The sequence below is a fragment of the Echinops telfairi genome, unplaced genomic scaffold, assembly GCF_000313985.2.
Source record: "Echinops telfairi isolate 266 unplaced genomic scaffold, ASM31398v2 ScPeMD7_7474;HRSCAF=8512, whole genome shotgun sequence".
NCBI lineage: Eukaryota > Metazoa > Chordata > Mammalia > Afrosoricida > Tenrecidae > Echinops > Echinops telfairi.
In genome coordinates, this window is record NW_022111378.1 from 5,566,639 (window position 1) to 5,579,146 (window position 12,508).

General features: G+C 45.1%; 1 protein-coding gene across 1 annotated transcript in view; it reads left to right on the forward strand.

The window, feature by feature from the left end:
• The window catches only part of NMT2 (N-myristoyltransferase 2), a 33,704-nt gene that overhangs the window by 4,588 nt on the left and 16,608 nt on the right, over positions 1-12,508 (forward strand). The window contains exons 2-3 of the mRNA XM_045285631.1: positions 2,749-2,884; positions 8,475-8,619. Of these exons, the coding sequence (XP_045141566.1) occupies positions 2,749-2,884; positions 8,475-8,619 (281 nt within the window). The remainder of the gene's footprint in view (positions 1-2,748; positions 2,885-8,474; positions 8,620-12,508) is intronic.

A 12,508-nucleotide genomic window follows, 5' to 3' on the forward strand; every position in this document is an offset into this window, starting at 1 on the left:
ATTCCTCTTGGTTACATTACCCTTGATCACGCCCTATCAGGCCTCCTTCACCCTCCTCACCACCAATTTGGATCACTTGTTCCCTTGTCTCTGGGTTTAACACCACTTCCTTTCCCCCCACCTCCCTGTTTCCCATGTCCTCCAGGAGCTGTCGGTCCCATTGTTTTCTCCTCCAGATTGTTCGTCCAGCCTATCTTATTTAGACAGACCTGTGGAGATAATAACATGCACAAAAACAAGACAGAGCAAAACCAAGCAACAAAGAAAATAAAACAAAACAAGTCAATGACAAAAAACAAAACAAAACCAACAAATACAACATAGCAACAACAAAAAAGAAAAGCTTGTAGTTAGTTCAAGGACTGTTTGTTGGCCTTTAGGAGTGTTTTTCGGTCAAGTCTGATGGGGTGCCAAGCCCTGGCTCCAAAGTCTGTTTTTGGTGTTCCCTGGGGACTTTATTGCTCTGTTCCCCTTGATGTTGTGTTCCACGCCCTTCGTGTTTTGCCTCAGTGTGGTGGGATCAGATCAGGTGCAATTCCCACACTTTCTCCAGTGTTGTCCCCTGTAGAGCTATGGGTCAGTGAGGGATGTCATGTCTCATAGTGGGGCTGACTATATAGTCTTCTCTGGCTGCTCTGAGCGGGAACATCATCATCAAGGCTTGGTGGGCCAGGATGTGCTCCACTCTCTCTTCCTCCCCCTTCATTTGCTCCTGTGTGCTCTGATCAGACATGTCCCTCTCCCTGAGCTGCAGCTTCAGTGCTGTCCTCTGAAGTAAGTTCTTCTTGGGGAGGGGCAGCTGTCCACATAGTTGGGATAGGGGCGGGCCCCTCAGACATCGGCTGGTGGTTTCATACTGCTGACCTTTTGGTAAGCAGCCCAACTTGCAGGGGAGAAAAGAGTCAAGGCTGGAAAGAAAAAAAAAAAGAGTCAAGGCTGTCTGCCTCCCTGAAGATTTACCGTCTCCGAAACTCTGTCCAGGGCTGCCAAGTGCCAGAATCGACTTCACAGCAGTGGGTGGTTTCTGTGGTTTCAATCTCTGATAATAAGGAATGTTGGGTTAGTTTCTTCAACACCATTCATGCACTAGCAATACACTGAGCTAGTGCATGGACTTTGGGCCTCTGCTTAAGCCCTGCCTCAATGCAAGGACACTTTGTTCAAACCACCCGGCTTTCTGTGATGCTCACCGTCTTAGCACAATAGCTGAATACAAAATGGGTGCATGAACACATGTGGTAAAGAAAGCTGATGGTGCCTAGCTATCAAAATATAGTGTCTGGGGTCTTAAAGCTTTCTAGTTGAATAAGCGGCTATCAAGCAGAGAAGCAAGAAGCCCGCATGGATGAAGCACACAATCATGAGGTGTCGACGGGATCAGATAATAGGCACCAGAAGACCCAAAACAAACCAAAAAACCCACATATTGTTAAGAATGAGGGGGTGTAGGAGCAGAGACCCCAAACCCATCTGTAGACAATGGGGCATTCCCACACAGAAGGGCCACAGGGAAGGGAGGAGTCAACGTAGGTGCACTATACACCAATGAAATACACAATTTTCCTCTGGTTCCTTGAGGCTTCCTCAGCACCCCCTATCATGACCCCAATCTTGTCTTTCACTGTGGGCTAGACTGGAGCATGTACGCAGGTACAGAAAAGAGATAAGAGCTCACAGCATCCAGGAACAGGAATGGGAGCAGTGATAACCAGGAGGGGAAGGGGAAGAGGAGGGAAGGAAGGAAGGAGGAATAGATTACAATGATCTACACATAACCACACACACACAACTATGGGACAGAAACCGTGGGGGAAGGGAAACAGCACTTGGTGTGTGATATGAATATAATAATAATTTATCACTTATCAAGGGGTCACAAGGTGGGAGTGGGGGAGGGAGGGAAAAAAGGAGCTGATGCCAAGGGCTCAAATAGACAGTAAATGTTTAGAAAATAGTGATGGCAACATATGTACAAATATGCTTGATACAATTGATGTATGGATTGTTATGAATCCCCAATAAAATGATCTTCTAATTAAAGAAAAAAGAAACGATCACTAACGTGTAAAAAAGGGGTGGGGGCGGGGCGAGGAAGACACCGGGTTGCTGGGAGCTGGAATCCCTCAGTGGCGGTGGGTTGTGTGATCTGGTCCGTTTGTGGCTGGTCCCGGGGCTGTCCGTGAGCTCTCTCAGAGATGAACAGCGTACATGACAGAGGCTGCAGACGGAAGTGCTGTAACGGTTCATGTTATTTTCACTTAGAGAGTATTTTTTGTTCGTCTTGATAGTAAAAGATCTTTATTAGAACAACATCCCCTGAGAGAGAGAGAGGCAGCTTCCTTTAGTTCTGTTGCAGCGAGATGATTGGTTTTATCTACCAAGAGATGTTTTAGTGGGCAATTTTTTTACCACATAGTCTCCCTGGAGAGACTGAATCAACTGTAGATTGGTAAAGCAGCGCGAACACAACTAGGAGAGCTATTTGACGTCTGATATAAAACACAACTTCTATTGCATCCTCCCCGATTAAGTGGCATCCGGACGCCTTACAGGGGGATCGTATATGGACTTACAGCCCTGCCTTGTCTGTCTGTTAACTTCGTCCTCCCACACAATTCCATTGTCCACTCACAGAGCACTGTGGATCTATAACATCGTACCTGGGGTTTTTCCCGAGATGACCGCAGTGCTGTTTTCTGTAATAATTCCTTGATGTTATTGCCTGACACTCTTTGAATTTCCTCACAGAAGTCCCGGAGGGGATTTGGGAGCCAAAAAGAAAAAGAAGAAACAAAAGAGGAAAAAGGAGAAACCAAACTCCGGAGGCACCAAGTCAGATTCGGCGTCTGATTCTCAGGAGATTAAAATCCAGCAGCCTTCAAAAGTGAGAGCCCAGATTTATTTAAACCTCTGTGGTTTCCTGTGCATGTGAGAGTGGGTTTACCCAGCTAACCCTCAGTTGAACCAGGCACGTAGTTAGGCTTTCTCTTGTGACTGTTGAATGGTAGGTACCGGGGCGAGGAGGGTGCCCCCAGCCTTCCGACAGCTGCCTTTGGCACCCAGATAGCCAGCAGGTACTTACTGTGCTTTCGTGTGTCTGTGGGTACCTCCCTTGCTCCGCCCCCTTCTCCGTGAATTGTATTTAGACTAGCTCTGGGAGACAATCTGCGTGTGAGCGTGTCAGGGTTGGTTTTTTTTGTTTGTTTGTTTGTTTGTTTGTTTGTTTAAGTTACACTTAATATTTGATGACTTTTAGTTCAGAAGATATTCACATTTTAATTTCTCTGGGTGTCTGTCTAATTACCTGAATAGCACAACACCATCTGGCAGCAGATTTCAGCGGAAACAGCCATGGGTAAGTCTTACATTGACTTTGAATCGGGCCAGTCTTCAGCGGCCATTCCTCATTGTGTAGCCATGGGTGGTACATACATCCTCACCTGCCCCACCACCCCCACCCCCACCTGGTGTAGGCCACATAACAGCTGCCCAGCTGTGCTCTGCGCCGGTGGGTTACCAGCAGCAGGAGGAAGGTTGGTGGTGCCCCATGGGCATCTGGTGCACAGACAGCAGCCTCCCTGCCCCCTTAGGAGGGAAACCCCAGCCACCCTGGCCATGAACCTAGGCCCTGTGTGCTAGGAAATCCAAAACCCTTTTGATGCAAGAGCCTCAAGGGTGACTGGGGAAGAACCCCAAGTTCAACAAAATCGGGATTATCTGGGTAACTGATTGTGACGCAGCAGTTGTCCTGGGATAGGGTCTGGGGTGCTGGAAGGGGCCCGAGGGGGTGGGATGGGGTGGAAACTGGATTGCATCCCAGGCCCTTACACACAAATTCTTACACATACACTTGCACATAAGCTACCGACCTGCATGAAAGCCGTTTCCTTATTTGTACAATGGGAGTGATACTTCCCCTGTCAAACTCACAGGTAATAATAAATTAAAGAGATCATTTTTAATAAAATGAGTTTTTATCTGGTGAAGGGGTCGCTGGCAGTGGGTTTAAAGTACTCTGTATACAGCAGGCGGCGCCACTATGCAAGTTTAGTTTTCCTTTTTAGCCCCTTGTGTGAAACTCCCCTTGTATCCCCTGAGGTGAGTCGTGCTTTTTCCCACTGCCTCTGTGGAATGTCTGAGAATTGAAAGGACTTATCCTAGTCTCCCCCTGACTGACTGTGTGAGATGAGGACAAAGCCGTCCAGTTTGATTCTCACGTAGTGAAAATGGTACCCACTGGGCATAGTTTCCAAGGTAACGGACATGGAGGACGCCACCATAAGCGTGCACAGTATCTCTCTCATTTCCGAACCTCGTTTCATCAGATAAATGTGGTGGTAGCTCATATGCAATTGTCGACATCTCCTTATTGCTTCTACCATCCCCATCGGCTCCTGCCCATCCTCTGTGTCCCTAGTCATTCTGACCCTTCCCCTAGCTCTATGCCTTGTGAGGAACGAGCCAACCAAGGCAGAAGGGACTCTGAGCATTATGTGGTAGAGGATTTCTTGCTTTCTTTCCCCCCTCTTGTTAGAAGCAAGTCTGAATTATTTCACTGAGGGATTTCCTCCGCTTTTTTTTAACTGAGCACCACCCCCACCCCTTCTTCAACCATCACCCACTGAAGACCATACCTTAAAGTACAGTAGACTGTATTTGGAGAGTATTCTGGGTTATACTCAAGAACCAAAATGTAGATGACATTGACTGGATTCTTGTATACTTAGTGGTAGAGGGTGTGGACTTTTCCCCCAAGATGATTAATTTGCAAAGTATTGAGGAAAGGATACATGCATACATATGTACATACATGTTAATGTTTAGTGTTCCACATGGTGTGAGTATAGAAATAGGGGCGTGGTGCCTGACTCTGCCATAGTAATGTAATCATGGGAAGTTAATCCAGGGTTAATTCTCACCTTCCCTCACTCAGATTGATTCCCCTCAGGTGGTACAGCTATAGAAGGGGAATGGATAGGTTTTCCTTACGGCTCTATCCCTAGGGATTTGAAAACTACTTGCTTAGTTTAAAGATTTCTTGAGTGGTCATTTTATGAAGGGGGACTTGGTTGACTTGATGAAGCTAATTATAGGTGTAATATAAGCCATCCTGCGGTTTCCACATGGAGTTGGGATGGCATTGACTCCTTGGGAACAGAGGTGCTGACTCATGTGTGTTGAGTTTGATATATTAGCCTTAAAAGTCTTTGCCGTGGCCCAAGTTGTTTGCAGTTGGTTACTGACCTAAAGGTTGGCAGTTCAAACCCACCCAACAGCACTGGGGAAGGAAGGTGATCTAATTCCATAAAGATATAGCCAGGAAAACCCTATGGGACAGTTGTACTCTTGTGACACATGGATCATTACCCGCCTGAATCGACTCTCAGCAGTGGCTATGTTAGGGTTAAAGGATTTAACTCAAAGACTAGGAATTTTTAACTTGTCACAAAGAATTGGGTGCAGGCACTGTAGATATATATGTATTTTTAAGAATGAGTTGTTTGTTTTTTTAAGATAAACTGATATAGGTTCAAATATCCTTAGTCGAATATGCCAAGATCACAGTTGCTGTTTATTGTTGGGGTTGAAATGGATCTAGCTTTCATTTGGTGAGAAATTGGGTATTTTTATGTGGGAGGTTCATTAAAGACCCCAAACAAGAGAAATAATACACAAACAAAATATCGTAGGAACTCAGCAGAAGTATTTTGTTAACACAGCATGTAATTAAAATATGACCCTTCTAATTCTGATCTCAATCCCAATATGAAATCAAATGGCATACAGCATTGTAGTGATGCCATCAGACTTCGTCACTGTCTCTTCATACTAGCACCCTAGGGAAATGCAGTAAGAGAAGCAAGCAGAAGACGGTCTGTACTCTGTTTTGTACTGTGCCCAATGGGTTAGCTTCCCAGAGTAAGTTGTTTGCTTCAGACTTTGGATTCAAAACTGCGCAGAAACCCCCAGTTGCTGCGCATCAACTCTGGAGACTTGACTTTACCATTCCTTGGTGTTCGTGGTGTTTATGGGAAAACCGAAGGACTCTGGAATGTTCTCTAACCACAGTGAGTTAGGGCATTCTTCGTATGTATCAAAATTCTTTTAAAATGCTGCTACTTTGCGTAGAAGAGCACATCAGAAGGTATTGTTACTAAGGTCCCAGTTAAGCAGCTTAAGGGTTGGTTCCGAACAAAACTTGTTTAAACACGTCCCTTGGGTCAGCACGTTGCTGAAGACGCGTTGTCTCAGCGATACACTTGTCCAAGTCTCATCCGGGGCCCTTCTGAAAAAAGGAGGTCAGAGCTAATACCAAATTTTTAACGCTACTCAAGTAAATTATCTTCCCAAATTGTGGAAGCCATACTTCAGGTGTCTAGGAGGGCTGCCCCACATAAACCCACCCTTTTTAGATGAGTCGAGCATTTGGAGGGAAGTGGAAAAGACCTCGAAGATGTGCCGAGAGAAGGAAGACCATCCACCTAGACACAGGCAGGCACGGGCTGAAGGCCAGAAACCGGCAGGAAAGAGCGTGGGAGGACTCACTGACTTGATGGTTGCGACTGGAGTTGGCAGCGCGCGGTTTGGCGTTGTCAGTTTTCAGTGACCATCTCGGCCTCGGGAAGCTTTTCGACTGCTTGGGTGCCTGCAGATGGCTCCAAGATCAGCCCGCTCAGCGCTGATCTTCCCATCGCCGTCTAAGAAAGCTAGAAGCCAAGGAAGATGATTGTGTGCAACAGTCGTCACCAGGGATGAGTCTTGGGCTTACTGAGATGATCCTGAGAGCAAGCTGCTGGCAGTGACCTCCAAGAGGGTCTGCCGGCCCCTGAAATTCAAGGCAGAGCCCAGAAGATAAGGGCAACTCTATTTCTGGGTATCACCGAGATAGATTTTCTTAGAGGACACAAAGACAATCATGGGAGGCCATTATGAACAACTTTTAAGAAAATTGGAAACTGCATTGATGAGAGAGTTGTGCTGAGCAGTTTCTCCCCCACGTGCACCTGCTCATTCTTAAGAGGGTATCAGGCGCTGTCCTGTAGGAGGTTAGCTAAGAAATCTTACTCCATCCACCTCCCAGCTCTGATCTGCCCCCTTCAGACTCTTTTTAGCTCCTAAAAGAACATTGAAAAGGGACGTGATGGGTGTCCCTGGCCGGTACCCACACTGCCATTTGATGTGTCGTAAATCGAAGCCCTCCAAATCCTTCAGGTTAGAGAGATGGAAACACCCATCTGTAGCAATGTCCGGACCCAGGTGGAGGATGTGCCAGGAACCAGTAACTTCACACTCTGATATTCTTGCTTAAGGAAGGTTTCTGACCTCGTAGCAATCTTTTGACTCACCCTCCTGTTTACCACACTCAAAGATTCTTGGGTTTAGTTTTATAACCTGCTCTCTCATCTCAGTGCAGTCATGTTGCCCATGTATTCTTCTATCATTGGAGGGATTTCAAATAGGGGGAGGCTGGGGAGTCTCGGCTCTCTGATGGTCTAGTGGTAACGCAGTGGGCTGCTCAATGACAAGGTCAGTAGGTCAAAGCCACCAACCAAGCGCTCTTTGGGAGAAAGACTATGCTTCCCACTCCCATCGAGATTTACAGTCTCGGCAACCCACAGAAGCAGTTGCACCCCGTCCCATAAAGTCTCTGAGTCAGAATCGACTCGGTGGCAGTGAGCTTGGTTTGGGTTTGGGGGAATCTTTCGAGCTGATGGGACTACTGACTTGAGGAAGGAACTTGGAATATGAAGTCTTTGGACTGAGACTAGCATTTACTTAGGAAGGAGGCTCTTCCCTAGTCCTGGGATGGGGGAGAGCAGGCTGTGGTTGCCAAGGACCGGCATGTATAGAGGAAACTGCCTGTCCTCTTTGTCGGAGGACTGTTGGCATTAGGAGAAAGGCAGGTTGCAGTCCAGGAAGAAGAGTCATCACTAGCTTCCTTTCTTATCACTCCCTTCCCAGGCTAGCACTCAATTCCGGATTCTTTGCACTTCCTTCTTCCTTTTTAAAAATGAATTAAATTCCCCTTTTCTGCCTAGTTTTCCGTTCCAGAAGTTGCTTGGCTTGCCACCCCCTGTCTCTCGCCGAGCACCTAGCTCTCGCAAGTGATGCACCGTAGGGGCTGCCTGGCTGTCTCCGCCTGACTGACATGCCCACTTCTCCCTTGTGTCCCCGCCCTGACAGGCATGGTGAGGGCAGTGGGCAGATGGGTGGGAGACTGCCACGATGGGTGGAGCAGTGGCCTTGAGGTTCCCCATGGGCTGAGCCCCAATAGAGCTGCAGACCTCGTTAGTGCTTGCTTATTCTCCAATATGGCAGCATGGTTGAGCCCCAGAACCCGAACCAGGCTTAGTAGAGGATGATTAGCTTCTAGGTAGTGTAGTTTCCAAGGCGGATTCGAGTGTGTGTGCCCTGGGTATAAGGCCAGCAACAGCATCCTCACAGTGTGCGTCTGTATGTCTTTGCTGTTACAGAGCCCCGCCATTCCAATGCAGAAGTTGCAGGATATTCAGAGAGCAATGGAGCTGCTGTCGGCGTGTCAGGGCCCAGCCAGGAGCATCGACGAGGCTGCGAAACACAGATACCAGTTTTGGGACACGCAGCCAGTTCCCAAACTAAGTAAACATTTCTGTCTCTCCCCCAACACCCCCCCAAACGTGACTGGATCGATGACCGCAAAGCACAAAAGAGACAAAGGAGCTTCAAAAAAATCCCATTATCTTTTCTTTCCATTTGTCCATGAACTTTTTGTGCCCCTCCCCTCTTCCCGGTATATAACTTATTTCCTATCTCAAGTTAAACGTTTACATAAAAATAATATATTTTCCACAAACTTAAAATTTTGGTAATAACGTTGACTTTCAATAACACAATCATTTTGGCCTAATGATTATCACTCTAAAACTATCCCATTTCCCTCTGCCTGAAACAATATGTATTTTTTTAAATACACATGCAGAAACACACCCAATTGGACTTCAAGAAGTTTACAGGAAAATTCCACTTTTCCGTGAATAAGTAAATGAATAAATAAATATATTCAAAACATATCTATTCAAATTCTACACAAAATGAATGCATACTTTTTTAAAAATCATTTTATTAGGGGCTCATACAACTCTTATCACAGTCCATACATACATCAATTGTGTAAAGCACATTTGTACATTCATTGCCCTGCATACTTGTACAGACATGTACGAGGCATCTCTTTTTTCTTCACCCTCCCAGCCCCACCCCTCCTGGTTGGGTTTTGCTTCTACTCTTCACGTGGTCATGTTTCTCCTGTGTATCCACTTGTGTTAGTTTCACACCCAGTTATTCCAAAGCCTTGGAGAATTTGCACTATTAAATCGTACTGAAATGGAAACTTTTGTATTATTTTTTCAGAGGATTCAATTACCAATGGTGTTAATTGGTATCAATTTGGTCACATGACAGTGTATGGTCAGGGAATTGGAACACCTCATGAACGTCTATGTAAGGGGCTTGGGGTCATCTTAATAATTGCCTGTGAGTGGGCCTTCTCTCCTATGGTTCTTGTGTCTACTTTATCATAGTTGTGAGATCACTTAGAGTCTTACAAGTCACCATTACATAATTTAATTGTTCCTTTTTTACATTATGTCAAAAAAGATCGATGCCATATTAAATTTTTATTAATTAGAAAAATTTGAGTAAAATTTAAAAAATAATAATTATAACCCTATGCTTTGTCTTATGTGTATATGGAAATAGATTGTCTTTTATCTTTTTTTGATGGATCAGCTTCCATAATCTGTATCTTTACAAGATAAAGGAATTAATTCCCTTACAAATTTTTAATAGCCCAGCTATGTACAAATCAAGGATCATTGTTGGCACAACAGCTAATTGCTTGATCGCTAGCTGAGAGGTGGGCAGTTTGAGCCCACCCAGCAGCTCTGCCGGAGAAAGGGCTGTCCTGTAAAGATGACAGCCCAGGAGACCTTGGGGAGTAATGGTACTCTGCCACATGAGTTGAAAATAAACATGTATAAATAGTTTTATCAAATATAAATCAGGAAACAACCCTCTCCCATGTCTTCAAAGAGTGGTTTTCATTGGTTTGGAACCACCACTCCTCTGACACAGCCCTGCCCGAGGAATCTCCTTGTTTGAAACTAAGCTTCAGTGTTGAAAGAAGGGAAATACAGTGGTATAATTTCCTTGACTCAACTGTGTTTAAAATTCTATACCACTGAGTAAATTATTGACTCCATCAATAGAATCATTCACCTTATGCCCCAGGGGGATGATGGATAATGTTTTCTAACATAAAATGACAATGATGTCTCTAAGGTGAATCAGAGACATATTAACCATAGATAAATAAATGGACTGTGGGCTCGAACTTAATTGTAGTCCCAATCCAAGAACAGTTAGTTTTTATGACATACCCCGTACTTGATACTCACCCTCATGAAGAAATCACTGACGATATTGGTGCTATAGCAAAGTGTAGTGAAGAAACTAGATAGTTCCCAGCTATCAGGAAGAATAGCATCTGGGGTCTTAAAGGCTTGTCTTCAAACAAGCAGCCATCTAAGTGAGGTGTTACCTAAGTCCACATGGAAGAACCACACCAGCCTGTGTGATCCAAGATTTGTAAATCATAAAACCCAAATCTGAAGGATGGAAGGGTATCAGAGCTTACACTCTGAGTTCCTGGTTTGCAGAAGGCTATGGATGACAATCGAAGCCCAAACTCCATTTGCAGGGTCCACATAGGGATTAAGCCTCCGGTGAATTCCCTCGGACTGTGCTTGAGGGATGTCAGTGGTCTTGTTATCAGACAGAGAGCTGTGTAAAGTCATCTATGGCACATGTAATTGGGTTAAAATGTAATGTCATTTGATCTCCCTTTTGACCCATTTAAAAGTTGTTTCCTTTTTTTTTTTTTAAGCAAAGGGGAAATACACGTGGATTAAGTCTCTGCTGAATTCCCTCTGACCACAAACCAGAAATGTGAATAGCTTTGCTATCATGTATCGTACATTGGAATGTGCAGGTGCAGCTAGGTTAAAATTTAACTTTATTATTTGGTTTTCCTTTTGACCCATATTAAGTTTGTTCTAGTTTTCAATGTTTTCTGTTTTCTTTTCAATAGAGCTTCTTCTCTATTTTACTTTGTTATTGTTAATAGTTAGTTGGTGTGTTAGTCCAGGGAGCCTAGAGAAACAAATCCATAGAAACTTATATGTGTATAAGAATTTTATATAAAGGGTAATTGTACATTAAGAAAGCATCCCAACCCAGTCCACTCCAAGCCCATAAGTCCAATATTAGCCCATATGTCTGATACCAATCTATGAAGTCCTCCTCGGACTCACGAAACACCTGCAAGGATGCCGAATGCAGGGCGATCACAGGCCAGTGGGTAGAAAGTCTTTGGATCCAGTGGTGTTGTAAGCATCTCAGCGCTGGCAGGGGTCTCCATGTGGCTGCTCCAGCCCAGGGCTGCATCAGGGTGGGTGCGTGTGGCTTCTCCTCAGGGATGTCTCGCAGGAAGTGAGTAGTGAGTGAGAAGTGTCTCCTGCCTCCAAGGAGGTAATAACCACAATTCCCAGAATTCTCAGGGGAAGGCCATGCCCACACAGAGGCCTCATTGGCTATGACCGGATTGACATACTAGGCCCTTTATCCTCTCAAGTCCCAAATTTACACCAGATTATGTAACTACCACAGTTGGTTGGTTGTTTTTTAATGTCTTTCTGTATATGAAATCCAGGATAGGTAAATCTACAGAGAGAGTAACTGGATTCATGGTTACTTGGGGGTATAGCAGGGATGTTGGGGGGAAATAGGGAGCTAATATAAAAAGAAAGTAAAGAAGGAATTAGCCTGCCTCCTTTTTTAGATTCTAGAAATGTAAAAAGAAATTTAGTAAAAAGTCTAGGAAGACCGTAAATGTCTTTCCAGGATTTTCAGTGACATTTATTAAGTTATCATTAGCTAAAGGAATTTAAATGTGTGGGGTTTAGCTGCATTGAGCTCTGAGCTGCTGGAAGCCATTAGGTCCTAAGGGCACCCAATTCCAGCTACCTCTGTGAGCAGAGAGTCAAACGTTGGTCACACTCTGGTTCTTACCCCATCCTTGTTTGTAGACCTCTTGGTATGATCTCAGTTCAGGCACAGGACTGAGCAGCATTCACTCAGAAAGGACTTTGTGGGAGCCACTGGGATTTTAGCCGGTTGACTACTTGGAGGATCCTGAAGTCATAGAGTCTGGGGAGATGAGCTGGCAAAAAAAGACATAAGAGCAGGAATATTAGAGGTCAAAAGGAATGCGACCTTTAGAGCCCATCCACCAGTGTCAAGCCTGTGACTTCTATCTGGGGAGACGTGTGATGGTAAGAATCGGTACCTGAGGTCACTGATTAGCAGATACTGCCTGAGTGCCCTTGACTGAGTGGCAGGGACTGGGGTGCATGCTAGGAGTCTTTGGGTGGCTAATAACCCCAAGCTTGGCAGTTCGAATCTGCCCAGA